Consider the following 25,969-nt stretch of genomic DNA (forward strand, 5'->3'; position numbering starts at 1 on the left):
CTCTCTAATGATTAGTGATGTTGAGCATCCTTTCATGTGTTTGTTGGCAATCTGTATATCTTCTTTGGAGAAATGTCTATTTAGGTCTTCTGCCCATTTTTGGATTGGGTTGTTTGGGTTTTTTTTTTGATACTGAGCTGCATGAGCTGCCTGTATATTTTGGAGATTAATCCTTTGTCCATTGCTTCGTTTGCAAATATTTTCTCCCATTCTGAGGGTTGTCTTTCGTCTTGTTTATGGTTTCCTTTCCTGTGCAAAAGCTTGTAAGTTTCATTAGGTCCCATTTGTTTGTTTTTGTTTTTATTTCCATTACTCTAGGAGGTGGATCAAAAAAGATCTTGTTGTGATTTATGTCAAAGAGTGTTCTTCCTATGTTTTCCTCTAAGAGTTTTATAGTGTCTGGTCTTACATTTAGGTCTCAAATCCATTTTGAGTTTATTTTTGTGCATGGTGTTAGGGAGTGTTCTGATTTCATTCTTTTACATGTAGCTACATGTAGCTCCAGTTTTCCCAGCACCACTTATTGAAGAGGATGTCTTTTCTCCATTGTATATTCTTGCCTCCTTTACCAAAGATAAGGTGACCGTGTGTGTGAGTTTATGTCTGGGCTTTCTATCCTGTTCCATTGATCTATATTTGTTTTTGTGCCAGTACCATACTGTCTTGATTATGGTAGCTTTGTAGTATAGTCTGAAGTCAGGGAGCCTGATTCCTCCAGCTCCGTTTTTCTTTCTCAAGATTGCTTTGGCTATTTGGGGTCTTTTGTGTTTCCATACAAACTGTGAAATTTTTTGTTCTAGTTCTGTGAAAAATGCCAGTGGTAGTTTGATAGGGATTGCAATGAATCTGTAGATTGCTTTGGGTAGTATAGTCATTTTCACAATGTTGATTTTTCCAATCCAAGAACATAGTATATCTCTCCATCTGTTTGTATCATCTTTAATTTCTTTCACCAGTGTCTTATAGTTTTCTGCATACAGGTCTTTTGTCTCCTTAGATAGATTTATTCCTAGGTATTTTATTCCTTTTGTTGCAGTGGTAAATGGGAGTGGTTCCTTAATTTCTCTTTCAGATTTTTCATCATTAGTGTATAGGAATGCAAGAGATTTCTGTGTGTTAATTTTGTATCCTGCTACTTTACCAAATTCATTGATTAGCTCTAGTAGTTTTCTGGTAGCATCTTTAGGATTCTCTATGTATGGTATCATGTCATCTGCCAACAGTGACAGTTTTACTTCTTTTTTTCCGATTTGGATTCCTTTTATTTCTTTTTCTTCTCTGATTGCTATGGCTAAAACTTCCAAAACTATATTGAATAATAGTGGTGAAAGTGGGCAGCCTTGTCTTGTTCCTGATCTTAGTGGAAATGGTTTCAGTTTTTCACTATTGAGAACGATGTTCGCTGTGGGTTTGTCATATATAGCCTTTATTATGTTGAGGTAAGTTCCCTCTATGCCTACTTTCTGGAAGGTTTTTTATCATAAATCGGTGTTGAATTTTGTCGAAAGCTTTCTCTGCATCTATTGAGACGATCATATGGTTTTTCTCCTTCAGTTTGTTAATATGGTTTATCACATTGATTGATTTGCGTATTTTGAAGAATCCTTGCATTCCTGGGATAAATCCCACTTGATCATGGTGTATGATCCTTTTAATGTGCTGTTGGATTCTGTTTGCTAATATTTTGTTGAGGATTTTTGCATCTATGTTCATCAGTGACATTGGCCTGTAGTTTTCTTTTTTTGTGACATCTTTGTCTGGTTTTGGTATCAGGGTGATGGTGGCCTCGTAGAATGAATTTGGCAGTGTTCCTCCCTCTGCTATATTTTGGAAGGGTTTGAGAAGGACAGGTGTTAGCTCTTCTCTAAATGTTTGATAGAATTCGCCTGTGAAGCCATCTGGTCCTGAGCTTTTGTTTGTTGGAAGATTTTTAATAACAGTTTCAATTTCAGTGCTTGTGATTGGTCTGTGTATATTTTCTATTTCTTCCTGGTCCAGTCTCGGAAGGTTGTGCTTTTCTAAGAATTTGTCCATTTCTTCCAGGTTGTCCATTTTATTAGCATATAGTTGCTTGTAGTAATCTCTCATGATCCTTTGTATTTCTGCAGTGTCAGTTGTTCCTTCTTTTTTATTTCTAATTGTATGGATTTGAGTCTTCTCCCTTTTTTTCTTGATGAGTCTGGCTAATGGTTTGTAAATTTTGTTTACCTTCGCAAAGAACCAGCTTTTAGTTTTATTGATCTTTGCTATTGTTTCCTTCATTTCTTTTTCATTTATTTCTGATCTGATCTTTATGATTTCTTTCCTTCTGCTAACTTTGGGGGTTTTTTGTCCTTCTTTCTCTAATTGCTTTAGGTGTAAAGTTGGGTTGTCTATTTGAGATGTTTCTTGTTTCTTGAGGTAGGATTGTATTGCTATAAACTTCTCTCTTAGAACTGATTTTGCTGCATCCCACAGGTTTTGGGTCGTCATGTTTTCATTGTCATTTGTTTCTAGGTATTTTTTGATTTCCTCTTTGATTTCTTCAATGGTTTCTTGGTTATTTAGTAGTGTACTGTTTAGCCTCCATGTGTTTGTATTTTTTACAGATTTTGTCCTGTAATTGATATCTAGTCTCATACCGTTGTGGTTGGAAAAGATACCTGACACAATTTCAGTTTTCCTAAATTTACCAAGGCTTGATTTGTGACCCAAGATATAATCTATCCTTAGAATTTCTTTTGAGAGAAGCAGCTGCTACCTCTCAAAAGAACTTAGAAAACCAATGATCCTGATGGTGTTGAAGACAAGCCAGTTTGTTCAGATAACACCAGTACTCTCCCTCTAGTCCAGCAGCAAGCTGGCTCAGCAGGGAGGACCTATAAGACTTCCAGGCAAAACCAATGCTGATTTGCAGCTGGAAACAGAACGTTTTACATGCCAGCAAGGCTGTAACCCTGACTCAACAGCTCAGGATTCTCCAACGTGGATGGGTGCTCTGGGCCCCCTCCCAACCATGCTGTTTCCTCCGGAACACAGCCCATGGTGCATCCAGCCCTGCCCTGGTCAAGCACATGCCTCCATGGGATGGTGAAAGTCTGGGGGACCATGTACTTTTTCTTTGAGCCTGCTACACTTGTTGTGAGTTTGTACCCATTCCCTGCTCAACCATAACAAAGACAAGTTCAGTGTCAAGCAGCACACAGGTTCTCCGAGGAGATCTGAGGTGAAAGCAAGGAGCTAGGCAGTTCCCAGCTGGAGGAGAAAGTCCAGATGCCTCATTCAGCCCAATCTTGTCTCCAGCTTCTCTTCACTGTTACCTCCCATACTTCAACACATGGTCCACAGTGGGTTTCAACCCTAAACATAGAGCAAAATCTCCCCACTCTGTGCTCCCTCCATCAGAGGGTTCCCTTGCTTGGAACGACCTCCCAGACACCACCCCCAACCCTCCCCATCTCAAAGGCACAGTTTGAGCTCCCCTCCTCTGTGAAGCCTCCACCTCTTCCTCTGAACACGCGATTCCAAGTGTCTACAATATCCACTGGCCTCATGATATCTCTTGTATTGTGGTCTAACTTAGGATTTCTGTCTTGTTTCCCGAACTACACTATAAGCTTCTTGAGAGAAGGCGGTCATGGTTATTCCAAAAAGTATACTGCCCAAAGCACGGAAAGGGGTTCAGTAAATATTTGCTTAAAGAAGGAAAGAGGTAAGAGAAGAAAAGAAGAAAGGAAGGCAATATGGCTATCTTGTCGATGATTCTCTAGGCACTGCCTTCTGATGGGTTTTTTTTCCCTTCTTTCTTTCTTAAACTAAGCTTTATAATAGTTTGTCACTGGTAGAACTTCTCAGTCTCCCAAAGAGATCAAAGGAACTCTGGCTTCTTCTCTCCCCTCCCACTGGTTTTTCAGATGATAACCAGATACTATTCAAGACTGGGGGGTGGAAAGACCTACAGCAGAGACTGGGAAGAGAGACACATCCGAGTCGGGGCAAAGTGCAAAGGATTCAGTGGGAGAAATGGGGACCAGTTTCCTTCCTGCAGATGGGTCTGAGGGAGAAGAGTACAATCCATTGTACCCAGCAATGGAGTGGCAGGGTCTACCTCTGAAATTGGCAGCTCACCCAGGCCCAAGATTTTGGTCACCTCACTCTCCCACGTGGTGTTTCCCAATCTGCCTTGGGTTCTCCACTCCTGGCCACAGACAGCGCAGCCCCTCCATCTTGGCCCTTCACCTTGGTGGCTGGGCCTGGCCAAGCAGTGAACTAGTGCCTCCCCCGCTTCTCCCGGCCTCGGCACATGACAAGGAGGGGATTTCCTTTGGGGCCTTAACTGGGGATTATTCTCTTGCCCCATGTCAGCTGGCTGCTGGGGGAGAGTCTTCAGTAGTTTCATTTCCCTCATTTGGAATGTAGTTTTTAAGAACCAAAAATCAAAAACGGAAAGAGGAGAGGGTACCACCCACACTGGTACCACTCAAACCCTCATGATGCCAGTCCTAGAAAAGCTTAGGGGTCAATGCAAAGACTGAGGGCAAGTGAGGCTGGCTTGGCTGAAGGTCCTTCCTGGCATGTTTACTCCTCTTCTCTAACCATCTGGGTGAGGGGGTGGATCTCCAATCCTGAGGTCAGTTCCTCTTGCTCCTTGTTGCCCAAGCAGGTGGGGACTTAAGCAGCTCACAAAGCTCTCCCAGGATAATGAGTCCATGGCCTCCCTCAGCTACTAATTCCAGTGACTGATGTCACTGATGTCTGGGGGACACTGCCTCTTCCTTTTCTGGAAACACCATATCAACATTTGATAAAGATTTCACGTTGTACAAAGATAACAAAATGCTTACAGAAGTATAATGTCAGTGTCAGGGCAGAGGCGGAAGTAGGACATCAAGGGAGAGGGGCACCCACAACTAACCATGGTCCAGTTCGGGGCAGAATGGAAGGAAATCACGGAAAAACAGGAACGAGGTGCTGGGAGAGTCATGGGAGGAAGAGAGCACAACTGGTGGAGACTTCCAGGAAAGCTTTCGGGAAGAGATGGCCTCTGAACTGGATCCTTACGCGACGGGGCTGGGCATGAAGTCAGACTGAAGAAGAGATAAAGATGATGATGAATTAGAGGATGAGATAAAGCCAGGTCAAGGAGGAGACACTGTAGGAGTGATGATGGTATCTCTGTGCATCTTCACAGGACCTTGTTCATGGTTCTGTCCAGTGCTGCCCAAGGGGCTTCATCATTTACAAGTCACACTTCTGTCCTTCCCCTGGGGCAGTGAGTCCTGGCTGGCTGGGACTATAGTTTTTTCACATTTGTATGTATCCCCAGCAATACCTAGTCTAGCATCTAGTAGGTGCTCAGTGAAGGTTTCTTAAATGAATGAAGGTTAGAGCAGTCGGAGAGGTTGAGGACTTGGGAAAAGTCACTTGCTGGTCATCGAGAAATCATTTTTCATGATTGACAAATCTAAATCCCAGTCCTTACCATGGGCTCATGGCCTGCATGATCTGGTCTCCTTTCTGCTCTCTTGGATTTCATACCCTACCACTTTCCTCATCACTTACTCCACTCAAAGCATGAAGTCATCTTTGCAGCCCATTTAAACCAAGCAGGCTTCTGTCTCAGGGCTGTTGACATTTTCTCTTTCCTAGGTCTGGAATGCTCTCCCCCTCGCCCAGATATCCAAACAGTTCACTCCCTAACTTCCCTAAGGCCTCTGCTCAAATGTCACCTCCTCCAAGAGGCTTTCTCTGATTGCACCATCTAAAGTGGCACACACACACCCCCCGTCACTTTTCCTTTACTTTACATTTTCTTCACAACATTTTTTTATTCATGTTACTGCCTGTTATCTATTATATATTTACTTGCTTAATTGTCTGCCTCCCCAACTAGACTGTGTGCTCCTAAGGAAAAGAAATTTATTAGCTGTTGTATCCCAGTGGCTATAACTGAGTCTGACACATACATGGGCTTATAAATTTATGTGGACTACATGAATGAGTGAATGAATGATCTTTAAAAAAAAACAGCTGCAGCAGAGTCATGGGGTCAGGAGCCAGGTTGCCACGTGTTGGTTAATTAGTGACTGGGGGTATGAAAATAAACCCAGGGAGGGACAAATGTTCTTTCAAGAATTAACGTCATGATGTAAAATAGATAGCTAGTGGGAAGCAGCCGCATAGCACCAGGAGATCAGCTCAGTGCTTTGTGACCACCTAGAGGGGTGGGATAGGGAGGGTGGGAGGGAGACGCAAGAGGGAGGAGATATGGGGATATATGTATACATATAGCTGATTCACTTTGTTATAAAGCAGAAACTAACACACCATTGTAAAGCAATTATACTCCAATAAAGATTAAAAAAAAAAAAAAGAATTAACGTTACGCATAAAAAATAAACTTGTTACCAAAGGGGAAAGGATGCAGGAGGGATAAATTAGGAGTTTGGGATCAACATATATGCACTACTACGTATAAAATAGATAAACCACAATAGCACAGGGAACTATATTCAATATCTTGTAATAATCTAAATGGAAAAGAATCGAAAAAGAATAGGTAGATATAATGTGGAAATGAAAAAATGATATAAATGAACTTATTTACAAAACAGAAATAGACTCACAGACATAGAAAACGAACTTATAGTTACCAAAGGGGATCTCAGGGGTTGGGGGCGGGTGCGGAGAGAGATATAAATTAGGAGTCTGGGATTCACATATACAAACTACTATATATAAAATAAGTGAACAACAATGACCTAATGTATAGCACAGGGAACTATACTCGATATCTTGTAATAACCTATAATGGAAAAGAATCTGGAAAAGAAGATATATATATATATAACTGAATCACTGTGCTGTACACCTGAGAATAACACCACATTGTAAATCAACTATACTTCAATAAAAATAAATTAAATTTAATTTAAAAAGAATTAAGGTCATGAAGGGAAGGATCAGTATGTGAACACCTTTTGTAAAATGAGATGTGCCATATAAATATATCTCTTTCCTTGGCAGAACAGGCCAGGGGGAGATGAGTGAAGATGGGATCAAGTCTCTAAGTGGAGGTTAGCCTTGGCAAAGTGGCAAGCCCTCTGCATGCGGCAGATATCAATGTCTCCCAATGTGACAGGGAGAAGGAAAGACTGACCCGAAAGGACTGTTGATCATTTTTTTTTTTTTTTTTTAGCTTTTCAATGAAAAGTTTATTAGAAGGGCACTTACAGGGGAGAGAGAAGGAGAGAGAGGACACAGTTCTTTAACAATAGGGGTACAATGCTTATTAAACAGCTGCTCTGCTCTTAAGATAAAAGTTAGAGAATTCTAAAACACTATAAATACATACATGCTTTTTACAAAGGTATTAAAAGGTCAGGCTGGCTGAGAAGGGAAGGTAATCAACATCCTCCGCGTTCTTTTTCCCCACCCAAACGGGAGTCCTGCCCAGAACAGCCTAGTTGCAACAGCAGCACTGAGGGTGAATGAAGGCTTCCTGGAGGAAGATGGCTCCATCCCTCTGTACAGTTCTCACCCCTAGGAAGGGAGAGAGGCTTGGTTCAGAGGCCCCCGTGTAACGGCCTGTATTCGACTCTGAGCTGCCTGTGATCACATGCTGCCACGTGGGGAGCCAGCCTGCGTCGGTGGTTCCAGGTGCTGAGCCCAAAAGCCACTGCACCCTCTACCAGCATTAGGAACTGGCTGTGCCCCGTCTCCTCCCAGCCACAGTCCTTGGGAGGAGGACCTTTTCCAACTTTCTTCAAAAACTTAAATAGTTATCTGTGTTGAATGGTTTTAAGAAATTATTACACACATATAAAAACACCAGAATGCTCGAGCATACGTTACTTTAGCATAAAAAAAAAAAATTACAGGATCACCTGAGAGAATTTCTCAATCCAGTTTACACAGTAGGCGAGTTTTCATGTGATAGCTGTGTTTCTGAAAGGTTGCCTGTTGATCATCGTTAGCTGTTGATCATCCTCGTTTTTAAGGACCCACTTGTAAAACAGTGGGCAATGTGTGAGGGACCTGGTCTGCACTATTGCATAACAGTAGTGGGCAGTCCAGGCCTGGTGGAGGAGAAAGGTATCTTGACACAAGGCCTACAGTCATAGCTAACTTCCACCCAGGCACGTACATTGTCCCTCAACAACTCCATTTAAGTAGGTACTAATGGCCTCAACTTACAGAAGAGAAAATTGGGCTCAGATTGATAACATACTGTGGGCCTTTTGCCCAAGGCCACATAGTGGAAACTTGTTTTTAGTAACAGTTACTGGTTTTTTAAAAAAAGTTTCTGATTATAAAAGTATTACCTAGATGCTGAAAGCCTAAAAAGAAGAAAATCCGCCACAGAGACAACTCATTGTTAACATTATGGTGTATTGCAGGCCCAGCTTTTTTTCATTCATGTGCTATATGCTTTTTAAAAAACCATGTTGAGATAGATTCCACATGCTCTTTTGTAAGTTTACATACATAATCTGTAACATTGGAATTGTTTTCCTATGTCCCTAAATGTCCATGGACATGATTTTGATTCGTTCTATGCTATTCTGCCACTTAGATGTGAATAGTTAATTATCCAGGTCTATTTTGTAGACAAAATACAGGTCCAAAATTCCTTATCATAAAATGTTGGGACCAGAAGTGTTTCAAAAATCACAATTTTTCATGGTTACATGGTACATATACCATATATTACATAATTCCTCCAACAGGATCTAGAACTATAAGTCAACACATTAATATTTTGGCAACAAACACAAATATTCACATTAAGTGGGGAAAAGATAAAGTGAACAAAATAGGCTTTTGTCAGTTCACAGTTTTGCAACCAAATGAGTTTGTGTCAAACTCACCAAAAAAGCCTTTAGTTTTCAGAGATTTTTGGAGTTCAGAATTGTGGACTTCAAATCAGGATTTGAAGCTGGCTGGTCCCACATCCTGGCCATGCTTCCCAACAGCTGTGGCATGCTAGAATGGCAGCAGAATGAAAAGCATAACCGCAAGGCAAGGTTCTGGCTATTCAGGAGGCAAAAGAAGCCAACAGGTGGCGGTGTGATTCCTGGAACAGAGAGGGGCTGCAGGCCTGGGGGTCAGCTGTAGAAGCAGGGTCCTCAGGAGTGAGGGAGTGCCTGGGGGAGGAGGACGTGTCAGTGGCTGAGACCGGAGAGGCCCTGGCAGTGGGGCAAGGTGCAAACTGCCACAAAGCAGAGGTCAAAAGCCCCTCAATTCATTCCGCATCACCTAGCCCCAGAAGTTCTACACATCCAGGATAAGACCTCCAAAGTGTCCTCCTGGGCCTCCTGAGACCCTGGGAGGGAGGAAAAAAGGGTGGAAGGCTCAGAAGCAGCAGCTGTGGGAGAAGGAGCACAGCCCTGTTGATTTCATAGAGGCCGAAGGCAGTGGGCCCGGTTCTCCTTCCTGTTCCCTGTCAGTGTGGTTTGCTGTCAGGTGGTAGCAGACTCAGCCACAGTCAAGGGAGGGAGGGGGGAGAGGCCCCTGGAGAGCGAGAGGCCCTGAATCTGGAAGGTTATTTGCTCGAGCTGCTTTCAGCTGGCGAGCAGAATGAATGGTGGGGACTGGGGTTCTGGGTGGTGCAAGGCATGCTGGGAAGTGTGGGTTTTAATTAGCAGTTGGGCTATTTAGCCACAAGCTGGGGGCAGGGCGGGGTCGACAGGGTCAGGGGAGGCTGGTAAGACGGAAACAGGGAGGAGTGATCTTTTTTTTTTCCTCACACCATCAGACCAGAGGAAGATTGACCTATCAGACCAATTATTATCAGCCTGGCAATGAGCTCAAAGTCTGAATTTAGACCCTTCACCACTCTGAAGGAGACTCTTCCTACTTATTGCTTCCTGTATTAACTATCAACATCGGTCACACCAATGATGCAATTCCCATAGACGTCTGGCAAATTCCCTCGAACAGGAGTCTATTCTTCTCTGCCAGGTTATCGTCACCACCTTATCGGGGATTTCACTAAAGACTCACCTCCTCAAAACCTGCCCCAATGAATCCTCCCCTATTAATGTACTACCTCTACTTAGGTAAAGTGCCACTAATTCTCCCAGAAATCAGATTCCTGGTAACTAAATTACCCAAAACACAGCAGAAAGCTGTCTCAAAGCCCAGGCACCTCATTCATGGGATAAGCTGAGTCACCCTTGGCCTTTACCTAGAGTAATCAATCATAAATATTTAGAGCCGTGAGAACAAGGGGTGATAGCAGAGAGAGTAAGAAAAAGAGATGTACATAAATATATAAGGACATGCTCTTATAACTGCTTTTTAGTGCTCTCTGATAGCATCACCTTGCCTTTTAATATAGAGCAGACAGCCCTGCATGGGTCTATAACCCATGAGAGCTCCTCTGTATCACAGTGAACCTCAGCCACTGATGCCCATAAGAAGGCTCTAAGTCAACAAGAACAGACTTATATAAAGAATTCTTACAGCTCAATAATAAAAAGACAATAATCCAATTAAAAAATAGGCAAAGGATATGAACATACATTTCTCCAGAAGATATACAAATGCCCAATAAGCATATGAGGAGATGCTCAACAGCATTTGTCATCAGGGAAATGTAGCTCATAACCACAATCAGATACCACTTCACACCCACAAAGATGGCTAAAATAAAAATGACAGATAACAAGTGCTGGGGAAGTTGGAGAGAAATTGGGCCCCTCACACACCACTGATAGGAATGTAAACTGGTGCAGAAACTTTGGAAAACAGCTTGGCAGTTCCTCATGGCGTTTCCATACAAATCAGCTATTTCATTCCTAGGTACCCCCCCAACCCCCCGCAAATGCAAACGTATGTCCACAAAAACACCTCTATACAAATGTTCATAGCAGCGGTATTCATGATAGCCAACAAGTGGGAATAACCCAAATATCCACTGAGGGAATAAATGAATAAACAAAATGTGGTATAGCCATAGGATGGAACGCTACTCAGCCATAAAAAAGAATGAAGTACCAATTCATGCTACAACACGAATGAACCTTGAAAACATTATACTAAGTGAAAGAAGTCAATCACAAAACACCACATAATAGAACCAATTATATGGTTCTACTTTTACGAAACGACCAGAATAGGCAAATCTGTAGAAATAGAAAGATAAGTGGTTACCTAGGTCTGGGGATTTGGGGAAAGCTGGGGAGAGAATGGGTATGGAGTTTCCTTTTGAAGTGAGGATAATGTTCTAAAATTGATTGTGGTGATGGTTGCACAACTCTGTTAATATGCTTTTAAAAAGACATTGAATCATACACTTAATATGTGTTTAGTATATGAGTTGTATCTCAACAAAGCTTTTATATAAAAAGTAAAACGAGTGGCTTCCCTGGTGGCGCAGTGGTTGAGAATCTGCCTGCTAATGCAAGGAACACAGGTTCGAGCCCTGGTCTGGGAAGATCCCACATGCCGCGGAGCAACTAGGCCCGTGAGCCACAACTACTGAGCCTGCGCGTCTGGAGCCTGTGCTCCGCAACAAGAGAGGCTGCGATAGTGAGAGGCCCGCACACCGCGATGAAGAGTGGCCCCCGCTTGCCGCAGCTAGAGGAAGCCCTCGCACAGAAACGAAGACCCAACACAGCCAAATAAATAAATAAATAGATAATAATTTTTTTAAAAGGTGCTAATAATTAAAAAAAAAAAAAAGTAAAACTAGAAAAAAAAAAACTCCAGAATCTGTAGACTTAGTTTCTTTTATAAGAATCTTGTATAGTTTAAGAATTTTTTCAGGGAATTCCCTGGCAGTACCGTGGTTAGCCTTGGCGCTTTCATTGCTGTGGCCCAGATTCAGTCCCTGATTGGGGAACTGAGATCCCGCAAGCTGTGCAGTGTGGCCAAAAAAAAAAAAAAAAAGAATTAAAAAAAACCTCAGAATTAAAAAAATTAATGCTTACATTGATACTGTCCAGTTATCTGGAAAATACATTTATGTAAAACATCTTGTTTCCTAACCACTGCACTCTAAAGCAGATGGGATATAGGAGCAACTATCAACATCTTAATGCTTGAAAAGATTGTACTAAGTGACAGAGTGACGTAAAATTTTGACCATACTCTCTTGAATTTGTGCAGTTTCTCTTTGTAGATGTTGAATGTTTCACATCTATATTTAGCTTTTCAAAGTAAAAAGATTTCAATGTTATTGAACTCTCCCTTTAACACCTGTTTAAATGTTTTTAAATGTTTTGAAGACTTTGAAGTTATAGATTTCTTATTTAAAATACAATCATCTAGGAATTCCCTGGTTGTCCAGTGGTTAGGACTCTGCGCTTCCACTGCCAGGGTCCAGGTTTAATCCCTGGTTGGGGAACTAAGATCCCGCAAGCCACATGGCCAAAAAAAAAAAAGATCATGAATATATATTAATTATATTACTGTTGTATGTTAAACAGTTATTATATTGTAAGTATAATATAAAGGTAAATATAAGTATATAATAAGTATATAAATACTAATATATTTATATAATTTAAATATACAAATTAATTGTATATTATTATATTTCAGAAAACTCTGGGCAGCTGGTATTCCTTGTTAAAGAGAAAGGGGTCCTCATCCTTTTGAGAGCAGAAATGGCTCCCTTCTTCTGTTTGGTGAAAAGAGGATTACGTACCTAGGACTTGGTTCTGTAATAGACAATATTTGCTGGGCTGTTTTTGAGGGGTGCTTAGTATCCAAACCCCCTTCCTGTTAGGGGAGCCTTTTCTTGCATGGTCTTGGTAGGAAACAGAGCCCTATCCCTAGAAAATTAGAATATGATTGCACAATCCAGGCTCAACCATCTGAATCTGTGCCAAGAACCATGGGTCTGGAGCAAGCCATGCAAAGAAGCTGACTGTTCCAGAGGTGGCGGCAGCAGCTCCTGATGTCTGGAGCAGTAGTGGCAACACTGCCAGGGACAGGGTTTCGCAGCCACAGTGATGCAGCCTTCCAACCAGGCTGTCCCCATGGCATGACCATGGCGGTGGTTACAGCTGCCCATCTCCCCCTGGTGCTGCCCATTTGCTCATCTGGATGTCCAGCCTTCACATTCACATCTACCTACAATCATTCCAAGAACTCCTTTCCTGCTCAAGTGAGCCAGAATCAGCTTCTGTTGCTTGCAGTCAAGAATCCCAACTCATTCTCCAAATGGGAAAAAGAAAATACAAAAAAACTCTTGAAGTTGAAAAAGGTGACGGGCAAAAGAGGAGAAGCAGGGGGATAAAGGAGGTATTGGGATTTGGAAAGGTAAATAAGCTTTTCCCCAGAATTAGCATAAAGCAGTGACAGCAACAAGTCTTATTAGAGTAAGACAGTACCTGCAACTGTGAGGAAAGCTGCTGGACTCCCAGGAAACCAGGATTGCAATTCAATAGGCACAAGTCAAAAATTATAGTCCACTACCCTAGGAGGATTTCACTCAAGTGATAGAGTGACAGAATTATTTTCAGAGACAGTAGTGTCTGATATTCTGAGATGATGTTTTTTGGTGGGTGTACTTTAGGATAAGTTAGACCTGGAAACACGTAAAAGAACAGGAGTTAAATGTTAGCCCAAAACTTGATAATAATATAGGAAGAACTGAAATATTTGAAGCAAGTCAAAAATATTAGTGAAAAAATTAATAAGCCATAAATTTTTATAGGTGAAATAATGTCAGACCAAACATAAAAATAAGAATTGAGAGAATTGGTTTATGATTATGTGTGATAGAAATGCTTATAGTTTGGGTTATAATTACTACTTAAGCTATCCTGAAATTACAATTCTATATAACTTTAATAACTTTTATAATTGGCATTATTAATAAGAAAGTAATACTTTCTAAGTACATAGTGGTTTATAGATTAAATTTAGTAACACAATTTAAGGTCGTTTCAATGAAATGATACTTTTTCCATCTTAGGATCCCTTCAATCCTATGGATTGGCTGAATATAATTAATAGAAAGTTCGTAAAAGAAACAGATTCGTATAGGCTTTGTTCCATGCTAGGCACAAACTGGATGATTATCAGCAGAAATGAGCTGCTCAGTAGTTGTGTGGCCTCTCTGTGCCTCAGTTTCCTCATTCTATGAAGTAGCTACTTTGTAGAATTGTTCTGAAAGGACTAAATAAGTTAATACCGTAAGCTCTTAGAACAGGGTCTGAGTATATTAAGAACTCAATAAGCATTAGTTGTTTTTATTGTGATTGTTGGGTTTTTTATTACTTGGTGTAAAGTCAGATGTATTCTCAATGGCTATGGAAAGGAAAGCAGGCTTGGGCAGCAATTTAGTTGAAACAAGATGACTCAAAAAACCCCAAAGGCAAGGCATTCCCACAACTGACCTAAATTTAGAAAAAATAAAAACATAAAAATAAAAAGAGCAGAACTGTTTAAAGGAGGATGCACAGGAAACAACCTTTCTGCTCGGAAACCCATCACCAACCTCAAGTGGCCCCCAGAGGTGTGCCACCCTTATCCTTCTGCCAGCCAAGTCTGTAATGAGTGCAAAATGGTCCACAGGCGGGGGGAAACAAAGGTGTTTAAGAAAAGCCTCTCTGTGTGACTTGTGAGGGGAGAGGATGAAGACATCCTGGGAGGTAACCAAGGAACCCTGTTAGGTAACCCTAGGAAGGGCTTTAGTAAGGAAAACTCCACAACCAAGAGGGTGTCGCGTGGTAGGTCACAAGGATCGAAAGATGAGGGTGGAAGAAGAGGAGAGATGCAGGAAGCCTGCTGCGGTGGGAATTATCACAGCTCCTACAACCAGATGCAGGAAATGGCGCACAGCCTCTCCACCTCACAAAAGCGGCATGGAGACGGGAAGATGCTGGTGGGAAAAGCGCTTCCTCAGGCCAGCTGGACGTCTACACAGCTCAGACCAGCCCGGGTGATGAGCTCTTTTAACCCGACACAGAACGTGGCCTCTGGAGTCTGACCCTGGCACCGGTGTCCATGCTCTACCACCTGCCAGGTGGGTGAACTTGAACAAGATATTAGCTTCCCTGGGCCGCAGCTTCCTCATAGGAAAGGTGCCTTTCACACAGCAAGAGCTCAATAGACTTTAGCCAGTATTATTGCTTGCTGACAATTTCATCTTCCAAAGGGTAGAGGAAGTAATAAGGGGAACTGCCACTCTAAACCTAAATTTGGCCAAAAGGAGGAATTGGTTGGCAGAGTGGAAGTGACAGGAACCTTGGGAGAGAGCAACTGTGTCTTCTTGAAGTTTGTGATAGTGAGAGAAATGGTAGGACAGAAATGCTTAGATGTGTTCCCCAGACTTTAACAATTAAAACAAGATACCACGTCTTGAAACTTCAGAAAGATGCTCAAGAATTTGGTACCTTCTTAAGAACATCTCCCTTTCCTGTGAAATTTCAAGTCAGTGAAAAAAGGGGAAGGGACTTAAAGAAATCATACAGTTACATATATATTTGTTTATTTGATTGTAAGAGAGAGTAAGCCTAAGATGGACATGGCGGAGCAGAGCCACTGATGAGCACAAGAAGGCGGAACAAATGCCTAACGTGCTTCCGAGAAAGTGAAAGCCTCACATGAATTGAGACCTGTAAAGGGCTTCATAAGTCATATTCAAAGCAAAAAAGGGATACACTATTTGTGGTCAATGTTGTCATGTTGGTGGGTGACAAAGAGAAAGCAGAACTCAATTTGTATCTTGCTTCTGTTTTCTCTGTCACGGGGAATGTTCTTAGAACAGAAAAGCCCAGAGGAAAGTTAACCCGAGGTGGGAGGGAAAATTGCAAAAGACAACCCCAGTGTTTCTATATGAATCCCAAGAATCTGACGAGAGAAATTATTTTCCAGACTGCGGGGAGACTTGCAGGTGAATTATCCTTGAGGCATTGTCTAAATGACAGACCTCTGGAGACAGACACATGACAATTTTCAAAACAGTGAGAAAATTCACTTCTACACATCACAAGCCATTGTATTTATTGCCAGTCCCAGAATCAAAATGAATTATTAATGACACGGCTCATGGGCACCTCAAAGAGGCAGTCGTCACTAGGGGGCCAGAGAATATTTCCATCCCTGCCATTTTGTCCCCAAGGAGGTTTTCAATGCCAACATTTCAAATGAATGATACTAACATTGATGAGTTTTCATCAGGAATGTGTTTTCTGGAACAAACACCATGAAATCAATTTAATTCCTTGATCATCTTTCTATGACGCTCATTTGAAACATTTCCATTTTTCTCTTTATTCAACTGAAATGTTTTTCACTAGGATCAATTCTTTTTCATTTAAATTTTTAAATTTAGTTTTGTCTCATTTCTTGGTTTCTTTATCTGTATCAGATCTGTATCAAATTTTACTAAAGTTTCTGCCATGTTCAGTGACATTGTGATTGTCCCATCATCCCCCATCCATTTCCTTATTCCTTGTGAGTACCCCAACTTTTGTCCAGTAACCGTATATCCACTAGGCAATCCAGGGGATTTGAGGAAAGCTAACTCCACCCCCAGCTTAAAAAGGACCATGGCTCAAGCCAGGGCTCATCAGCAAAATCCCAACTCCAGTGAACTGTTATTATTGCAGGGGTAGGATGTGACCTAATTCAGGCTAGTGAGGTTGGAAAATAACTTTTGGTGGGGTGTTCTGGGAAAGCAGTTCTCTTCTCTTCCATTGACTAGTGTGATATGAAGCTGGGAAGCTGGGAAGCACTGCAGCCATTTCATTACCATGAGGGAAGCCTGGCTGAGGGCTATGCCACCACATAGAGGAGGACAGGACCTATAGGTCTCCATGGAAACTGAACTGAAGCCCTGATCAAACTACATCTGAAAGAGCTATTTATGGACTTCACAGTTATACAAGCCATTAAATCCCCCCCACGCCCCCTTTTTGGCCAGTTTAGTTGAACTTTCTGTTCCTTGCAACCGAAAATGCCTTAGCTGATACACCCACTGTGGATTTTCTTTATGGCTATTGTTTCTATCAAGTCCAGATTTTCTAACTCAAATTTTACAGGCCTTAATTTTGTCTAGAAGATTTTTATTTTTTAATTTTTAGCTAAAACAAATTTTTAAATGTTTCAGTATAAGCAGTTTTTTCGGTTTTATTTTCTGTAGATTGTGTCTACCAGTGATATTCATTATGAATTAGATAAAAGATTAAAGATAGTTTATATTTATTTCTTGACTAATCCATGAGGATACTGCAAACAATGAGTTAGTAAGAAGGAGAGAGAGAGAGATTGCTGCAGGCATGATGTAAGAACCTAAATGTATGCTTTATTCAAAGGGGATTTGGATATGGTACTTGGGGTTGGGATTAGAAGACTAAGTAGCTCTTCAGAACTTCAGCACCCCCTAAGCCTGAGACCATGACATTATGAAGGTTAAACTACACAATGAAACATCTGGGGAAGGATTTGTTACTAGGTGGGCAGTACCACTGGTAGTTCTGGTTCAGGACTTCTGCTGTACAATGTCTTTGTGTGATTAGAAGAGATACACAGTCCACATGTAAAACAGAGGCGAGATTTCCGCCTCCGCTCCTCCCCTCTGCTCAGTGTTCTTTTGCAGGGATCCAGCACAACTATATGGTGTGGTCCTCAGCTTGTCAGAGGCTTTGGCCCCTGGGCCACATGATTAGGAGCACCAGCTGAGGGATCCAAAGTCTCAGGGTCATCAGTCTTCTCCTCAAAGGGTTATATGCTGAGGACAAAGCAATGACTGGCTGAGTAAGCTGGCTCAGGACTGCGTAGCCTCTAAAGAGCTGGGCAAGGATGAAGAGACCTAAGCATTGGTCTGACAGTCCCAAAGGTGTATCCAGAGCTGCAGGATGAGACCAGCCAAGGAGAGAGTCTATGTTAGCAGCAATCAAGGAAGGGATGTGTCCACTGCTGCTCTGCCTGGAAGGTGACTCCTATCATCCCAGGCCCCTTATCTGCATGTTTCTTGCCAGTCCCTGCCCCAACTCAGTCCTCTGTGCCCTCTGCATCTAGATCAAAATGGAGACGTTCCCTGCCTCTACAAGAGCTGGGAAGTTCCCTGGTAACCAGGATCCTTGCAAGAGTTGTGAAACAAGGCAATGTCGTTCTCTGTAACACCATGGGAACCCCAGATGGCTGGTGGGTCCACAAGGGAATCTTAATCTTCTTTATGCTACACACCCCTCTTATTGTCTGGAAAAGCCTATGGACTCCTCAGAATCACGTGTGTCTGTGTGTGTGTGTTTAACATTTTTAAAAATTGAGGTATAGTTGACTTACAATGTTGTGTTAGTTTCTGGAATACAGCAAAGTGATTCAGTTATATATATATATATATATATATATATATATATATATATATATATGTATATGTATATGTATATATACATACTTTCTTTTTTATATTCTTTTCCATTGTGGTTTATCACAGGATATTGAATATAGTTCCCTGTGCTATATAGTAGGACCTTGTTGCTTATCCATTCTATATATAATAGTTTGCATCTGCCAACCCCAAACTCCCAATCCATCCCCCCCCACCTCCCCTCCCCCTTGGCAATCACAGGTCTGTTCTCTACATCTGTGAGTCTATCTCTGTTTCATAGCTAGGTTCATTTGTGTCATATTTTAGCTCAGAATCATGTTTTTAAATGTAGAAAATAAAATACATAGTGTTATAAAGGAAATAAATATATTGAAATAGAATCCTATTTACAGACCGCTTGGGTCCATGGACCCTAGTTTGGAATCCAAAAAAAAAAAAAAAGAGGTAATAATACTATTGAAGGTATTTGTTTTCAGAAGGGTTAACTGAAGTGGAAAATGGAAAGCTAATTTAAGTTTTATTTATGTTCAAATTTTATTTTATTATTAAACATTAAGAATTTCCTGGTCAGCTCTATTTCAGCCAGCCCATTTCCATCTCTCGTATACCAATATTAACCTCAAAATTTAAGTTTCCCTTAGTGACTTAAAATTCCTTAATTTCTGTATTTAAGTCATTTTGGGAATTGATCTTTACTTTCAAATTATACCAATGAACTTCACAAGCGTACAATCCTCTGCATGAAGTAATACTTCATTTTATTTATTTAATATATCTCCAGGTCAGGATGTGCTCCCAGTACTAATATCCTGTTCTATAATCTAATGTATAAGTTATTCATTTAAGGATTTTATGCCCAAGCATCAGGTTGTGATTTGTCCCCACGTGACTCTTCTAACTCTCACTCCTAGCCCCTTGAGCACTTTGGTTTCCCTCCTTTAGACTTTTCCTACTTTGCTTGTATTTCTCTTGAGGCTTCGCAATCACAAACAAATGTAATTTTCCAGGTGTGAACATATTATGAGTATCAGACAGGATCCCAGAAGCGAAGACTTGGCACATGCAAATCAGGCAATTCGAGGAGGGTTTAATAGAAGGACTAGTACAAAGATGTGGTAGTACAGGAACCCAGGACTTGCCACAAAGGGCTGTTAACATCCCTAGGACTGAGAGGAGGCCACAATGATCAGAACCCAGAAGGCGAGAAGGTCCAAAAGTGACATGGAGAGGACATTTGACCTAGGGAAGCAGCCACCCTGAAGAAACCCTGATAGGAGGGAACCAGGGAAATAAATACCCCAACTTCTCTCTCCTCTCTGCCTCTAATCTCTTGTCAGGGCTCCCAGTTAGGGATCCCACCTAGAAGACAAAGGACACAGAAATGGTTGATGTAGTCAATACAGGTCCATTGCCCTGAGCATAGAGCAGGATGGATAAAGTGTGGAGAGTGGATCCAGAAAGTCAAATGAAACAAACCTGGCACACTATAGTTCTACACAAGGGTGGAATGAATTATTTTAACTGGGTTTTTTTTCCTTTTATACTTTTCCAATGTGTTGGGGCAACAGTAGCATCTCGGCACAATATGTTCTTAAAGAGCCTTTAATGCCTCTCATTCTTTGTCTTGCAACTTGTCATACTATAAACAGAATTTACGTTATTGTTTCCTAAATATGTTACCAGCCACTTGCTTACACTGAAACCTAAACCTAACAGTCAATTTTCTTATTGCTAACGTGGTTTCACACAATTTCCCTACAGAATTATTCCCATCAACTTGACTTTTTATTCTAAAAAAATTAATATCAGTCTCACTCTTTTCCCATTATTTTTATACCCTCCTCCAGATAATTTACACAAGCATTTTAAAGTACAATCTGGAATAATCAGGATTCTTTTAATTATTAATGATAAAGACCTAACTCAAACTGGCTTAAGCAAAAAGGGGAATTTATTGATTCATATACTCAAAAAGTCTGATTTAAGGCAAACCTGAATCCAAGTGCTCAAATAATGCTTTCAAATATCTGTCTCTCCAGGTCTCACCCCCATCTTCCTCCATGTGGCCACCCCATCAGGCAGAATCTTCCCAGGTGGCATGTAGAATGGCTACTGGCAGTTCCAGGCCAACATCCTACCAGTTTAGCAATCCCAGCAGAAAGAGGGCCTCTTTCAAAATAGCCCAGCGAAAGTCCCAGGACTGAGTCTCCTTGGTATGACCTGGGGTCAAATGCTTCTCCCCTCACCATTCACTGTGGCTGGGTGATAGAATATACTGATGTTTGTGGACTGGGTCATATGCTTACTCTTGAAGTTCCATCCAAACTATATGAATTAAATGTGGAGGAGGAGTGGCATCCTGAAGAAAGAGGGATGGAGCCTGGGCAGATAAGAAATAATGACCATCCTCTTTACAAGTTTAATGTTGATTCCTTGGAAATACTGCAAGTTACACTTCGCCCAGAGAAGCCCACTGATCTCCACCCCTTATTCCTGGTCTCTAAGCCAGCTTCCAACCTACCAGAAAACAGCACTCACATGATCCCAGGTATGCGTAATTGCTTTTAGAATGTAAAAAGGTTTTTGAATATGTAAATAGATTACATATAACAAACACATGCATATTTCCCCATGGCAGAGCTTTGGTAGAATAAAATTCCCTCTTAACAGCCTGGTTGTCTTTTCCTGTAATTGATTATGCTTCCTGAGTTTACTAAAATAACCAGTAGACTTGTGGAGTTGAATCACAGTGTGGGTGAAATAGAAAGAGCCCCAGATAGAGAGGGATAAGACCCATATTTTAGATCCAGCTCTGTTGCTAACAATGGGCCCCAGTCTGTCCATTAGTGAAACGAGGTTGGGCGAGACCTCTAAGGTCTAGTCTAGTCATTAAGAACTTAGAATTCTATTCTGAGATCTGAATCATCAGAGAAGCAGTGAGATAGGAATGCCACTTATTTAGGGAAGAGAAGTTAAGGTCCTCAGGCTGCAGCTATGGGCCAAAGATGAGAGGAAGAATTGTAGTTCAAGTTTTATAGATTTAAGTTTATGTGCATCAAAAGACACAGTCAACAGTACAAAAAGGAAAACCACTGAATGGTAGAACATATTTGCAAATCATGTATCTGATAAGGAGTTACTATCCAAAATACACAAAGAACTCCTACAACTCTGCAACAAAAAACCAAATAGCCCGATTAAAAAATGGGCAAAGGACTTGAATAGACATTCCTCCAAAGGAGACATACAAATGACCAACAAGAATATGAAAAAAGTGCTCTACATCACTAATCATCAGGGAAATGCAAATCAAAACCATGTAACATCTCACATCCATTAAGATGGCTTTATCAAAAAATAAACAGAAAACAACTGTTGACAAGGGTATGAAGATATTGAAACCCTTGTACTCTGTAGGTGGGAATGTAAAATGGTACAGTCATTATGGAAAACAGGCAGTTTGTCAAAAAATTAAAAATAGAATTACCATGTGATCCAGCAATACCACTCTGGATATACAGGAAAAATAATTGAAAGCACAGTCTCTAAGAGATATCTGTACACCTTTGTTCTTAGCAGCATTATTCACAATAGCCAAAAGTGGTAGCAACCCAAGTGTCCATGGGGAAAGCTGAATGGATAAGCAAAATGTGGTATAGACATACAATGGAATATTATTCAGCCTTAAAAAGGAAGGAAATTCTGACACGTTACAATATAGATGAACCCGGAAGACATTATGCTAAATGAGATAAGCCAGTCACAGAAAGACAAATACGATATGATTTCACTCATATGAGGTATTTAAAGTAGTCAAACTCATAGAAACAGAAAGTAGAATGGTGGTTACCAGGGACTGAGGGGAGGGGAAAAAGTGGAGTTGTTTACCGGGTACAAAGTTTCATATTTGCATGATGAAAAAGTTCTGGCAATGGATGGTGGTGATGGTTGCACAAAAATGTGAATATACATAACTACTGAACTATACACTTTAAAATGGTTAAGATGGTAAATTTTATGTTATGTGTATTTTACTACAATTGAACCTTTTTTAAAAAAGAAGTTTGAAGCTAGAAGGAACCTTAGAGATCTTCTAGTTCAAACCCTTTATTTTACAGATAGGAAAACTGAGGCACCTTGAGTGTTAAATGATTTATACAAGAACAGAACACAGTAACAGAGATGGAACCTCCATCCATCCCAGCCCTGCCTTTTCTTTTTCTGATCAATTGTGACTTTAAAATACACATCATTTGACATTTGTATAGTGCTATAATACAGCAACCACACAGAATTCTTTCTGGTCACAAAATGGAAAAAACACAATGAAGGGGTCAACACCTAATCCACGGGGTAATCTTAGCATCACCAATAGTAGAACAACCAGACATGCCACCCGATGTGAGGCAACGTGAAGTCCCAACATCATCGAGGGTATATCCTTGCTAAAAATGTTTAACTTGAATATAATCAAGCCCTAAAATCTAACTTACCATTTATAGGAAATAAAGGGCATAGAAGAACCAGCTAGAAGAACACTACAACAAGGAAGCAGTCGGATAAATCCAGAAGATGGGATGCTCCCTTCCACTTCTCAGCTTGGAGTGAGTATTAGACAATATCAGGAAATTATAATTAATTTTGTTGGGTATTATATTTTGATTTCAGCTCTGCAGGAAAGAATTTTTTATGGTTTAAAGATACATACTGTATCATTGATACAGCTTATATGTGGAATCTAAAAAAAAAAAAATGACACAAATGAACTTATATACAAAACAGAAATAGACCCACAGACATAGAAAACAAACTTATGGTTAGCAAAGGGGAAAGTGGGGGGAAGGATAAATTAGGCCTTTGGGATTAACATATACACAGAACTATATATAAAATAGATAACCAGCAAGGTCCTACCGTATAGCACAGAGAACTATACTCAATATTTTGTAATAACCAATAAGGGAAGAGAATCTGAAAAAGAATATGCATATGTGAAACTGAATCACTTTGCTGTACATCTAAAACTAACGCAACATTGTAAATCAACTTGACTTCAATCTTTAAAAATTATTTTAAAATAAAATAAAGATATTGTTCCACTGTTTTATTTTATTTTTATTTTACTTTATTATTTATTTATTTATTTGGTTGCACCAGGTCTTAGTTACTGCAGGCAGGCTCCTTAGTTGGGGCATGTGAACTCTTAGTTGCGGTATGCGAACTCTTAGTTGCGGTATGCATGTGGGATCTAGTTCCCTGATCAGGGATCGAACCCCAGGCCCCCTGCGTTGGAAGCATGAAGTCTTATCCACTGCGCCACCAGAGAAGTCCCTGTTCCATTGTTTTAAAAAGAGATATATACTGAAGTACTTAGGGGCAGAATGTCATGATGTCTCTAAATATACTTCTAAATATTTTAGCAAAAATTAATAAAGTGAGCTGGATGGGAAAACAAATTCTTCTAGAAGACACTGGGCACACAGTGACGGGGGGCAAAAGCAGTATGTCAAGGCCATACAAAACATCAGGGTAAACCACACGAGTCTTCTTGGCAAGGAAAAGGACGACCAATGGCATTGTCCTCAGCATTTCCTTCCCGCTTAGGTTCTAATTCAGATGCCCTTAGGGTTTGTAAGTTTCTGAGAAACTGATGCTTTTATTAGGACCTCTCCTGGGGGTGTCAGACTAAGGCATCTGAAGGCCTGTCCCATGGAGGAAGGAGAGAGGCCCAGGTGAGCATGAGGGGACTGTTGGAGGAGGCAGATTTCAACTGGATAAAAGGCAAAAATGGAGCTGATTCCTTGGGGAAGCAGCAAAATTCCCATCTCTGGAAGCAACCAGCACAGGCTGGAAGACTTGGGAGTACTGGCCTTGATGATATCTACAGTCCCTTTCAGCCTCACATGCCAGGACCCAGGAAAAGGAGAGGAGGGGCTGTAGGTTGTGAGAACAGGACAGAGCTGTAGGGAAGGAGGCCAGGGCCAGGCACTGACTGGGCTGGGCCTCGAGCTAATTCTCTGGCTGCCCTCCCAGGACATTGCTTCTCAATGCTGCTTCCTGTCTCTCGCAATCTGGAGAAGCCAATTTCCTTCAGTGGCTGATTTCATTTGATAAGAAAGGGAGGGGAGCCCAAGCCAAGCCAACACAGGGCGTTTCTTGAGCAGAAACAGGGAGCTCAGTCTTGACAGTTCCTACCCCCATCCTGGTCAGTCCCCAAAGGAGGGATGATTAGGAGAGAAGCTGCAAGCCAAATTACTGCAATGTTTGTTTTGAACTTTGCAAATACTACATGTAAAACTGGCAAAGAACAGTGACCAGCATGTTTCCTAGTTCTGCTGAGGATAGCACAATACAGTTCAGTCAAACACACTGGACCCCAGGGCCACTCTGTGCTGGGCTTAGATGGGATACGAAAATGGATGCACGCTTTTCCTGCCCTCGAAGCGTTCAAAACCTTCAACTGCAGAAAAAGGCGAAAAATGAAATACAAATGACAACTCACTGTAAAATATACTTGATTCTGAATTGCCAGGAGAGGATATGGAATCTCCCCAGAAACAGCTTAACAGACTATATACCATATTCTTTCTTATCTATCTGAGGTAGTTTAGATGCAGCCTTAGGTGAGGGACAGGGAAATGGCCTAAGACTAGTGACCCTTTGGTGATCTTGTCCAGACCCAGAATTCTAGAGGTAGATCACCCTATTAGTCTCCCTTGGCCCAAGGGAAAGAAAGAAACCCCTCCTCTCACAGAGGGCTAGGAGCCAAGTCCCTAGAAATAGTCCCACTCTGTTCTGTCCTGACTTGTCTCCCAATAGCCCTGGAACCCGCAAGAATCCAGTTTGTCCCAATACCTGATTCTGTGCCCATGAAACAGAAGCCAAAGTGCTCTTCAAAAAGAAATAGTCATGGACTTCCCTGGTGGCGCAGTGGTTAAGAATCCACCTGCCAGTTCAGGGGATACGGGTTCGATCCCTGGTCCAGGAAGATCCCACATGCCACGGAGCAACTAAGCCCGTGTGCCACAACTACTGAGCCTGCGCTCTAGAGCCCACGAGCCACAACTACTGAGCCCACGTGCCACAACTACTGAAGCCCGCGTGCCTACAGCCCGTACTCTGCAACAAGAGAAGCCACCACAATGAGAAGCCCACGCACCACAATGAAGAGTAGCCCCTGCTCGCCACAACTAGAAAAAGCCCGTGTGCAACAACAAAGACCCAACACAGCCAAAAATTAAGTAAGTAAGTAAGTAAAAAAAAAAGAAAGAAATAGTCGTGACAAATGATAGTTTTGAAGCATTCTATTGTTTATAAAACCTTTTCATATCATTATCTTACTTGACTATCTCCACTCTGTACGGTGGTTATAGACAGTATTATCAATATCCATTTGCAGGAGAGGAAACTGAGGCTTGAAGGTAAGTGACTTGCCCCAAACCACACAGCAGTAAAGTCAAGCGTTGTGGCTTGTGTCCTGGCCCCATGTGCTTTCTACTACACCACACCGCCTCTACTGTAATATGCCAGGCTGGCCGTGCTGCGTAGGGCATCGTAACAGCAGATTTGGGGAAAAGCAGTGAGAAAGTACTAGGATCACATTCTTTTGGGATCTTTGAACAACTATCCCCCACCACTGTGCTTTGATCCCCAATCCCACGTGTTCTGCCCCCAGGAATTCCTTCCCCACATGGC

At 41.5% G+C, this 25,969-nt stretch overlaps 1 protein-coding gene across 1 annotated transcript in view; it reads right to left on the reverse strand.

Moving 5' to 3' along the window:
- Positions 1 to 1,495: 1,495 nt before the first annotated feature.
- Positions 1,496 to 25,969, reverse strand: part of FBXO45 (F-box protein 45) — a gene marked incomplete at its 5' end in the record, with an annotated part of 57,437 nt that continues 32,963 nt past the window's right edge. Inside the window, one exon of the mRNA XM_082458697.1 lies at positions 1,496 to 5,066. Within this exon, the coding sequence (XP_082314823.1) occupies positions 5,037 to 5,066 (30 nt within the window). The 3' untranslated portion in view covers positions 1,496 to 5,036. The remainder of the gene's footprint in view (positions 5,067 to 25,969) is intronic.

This window comes from Balaenoptera physalus, assembly GCF_965194825.1.
Source record: "Balaenoptera physalus genome assembly, chromosome: 4".
Classification (NCBI taxonomy): domain Eukaryota; kingdom Metazoa; phylum Chordata; class Mammalia; order Artiodactyla; family Balaenopteridae; genus Balaenoptera; species Balaenoptera physalus.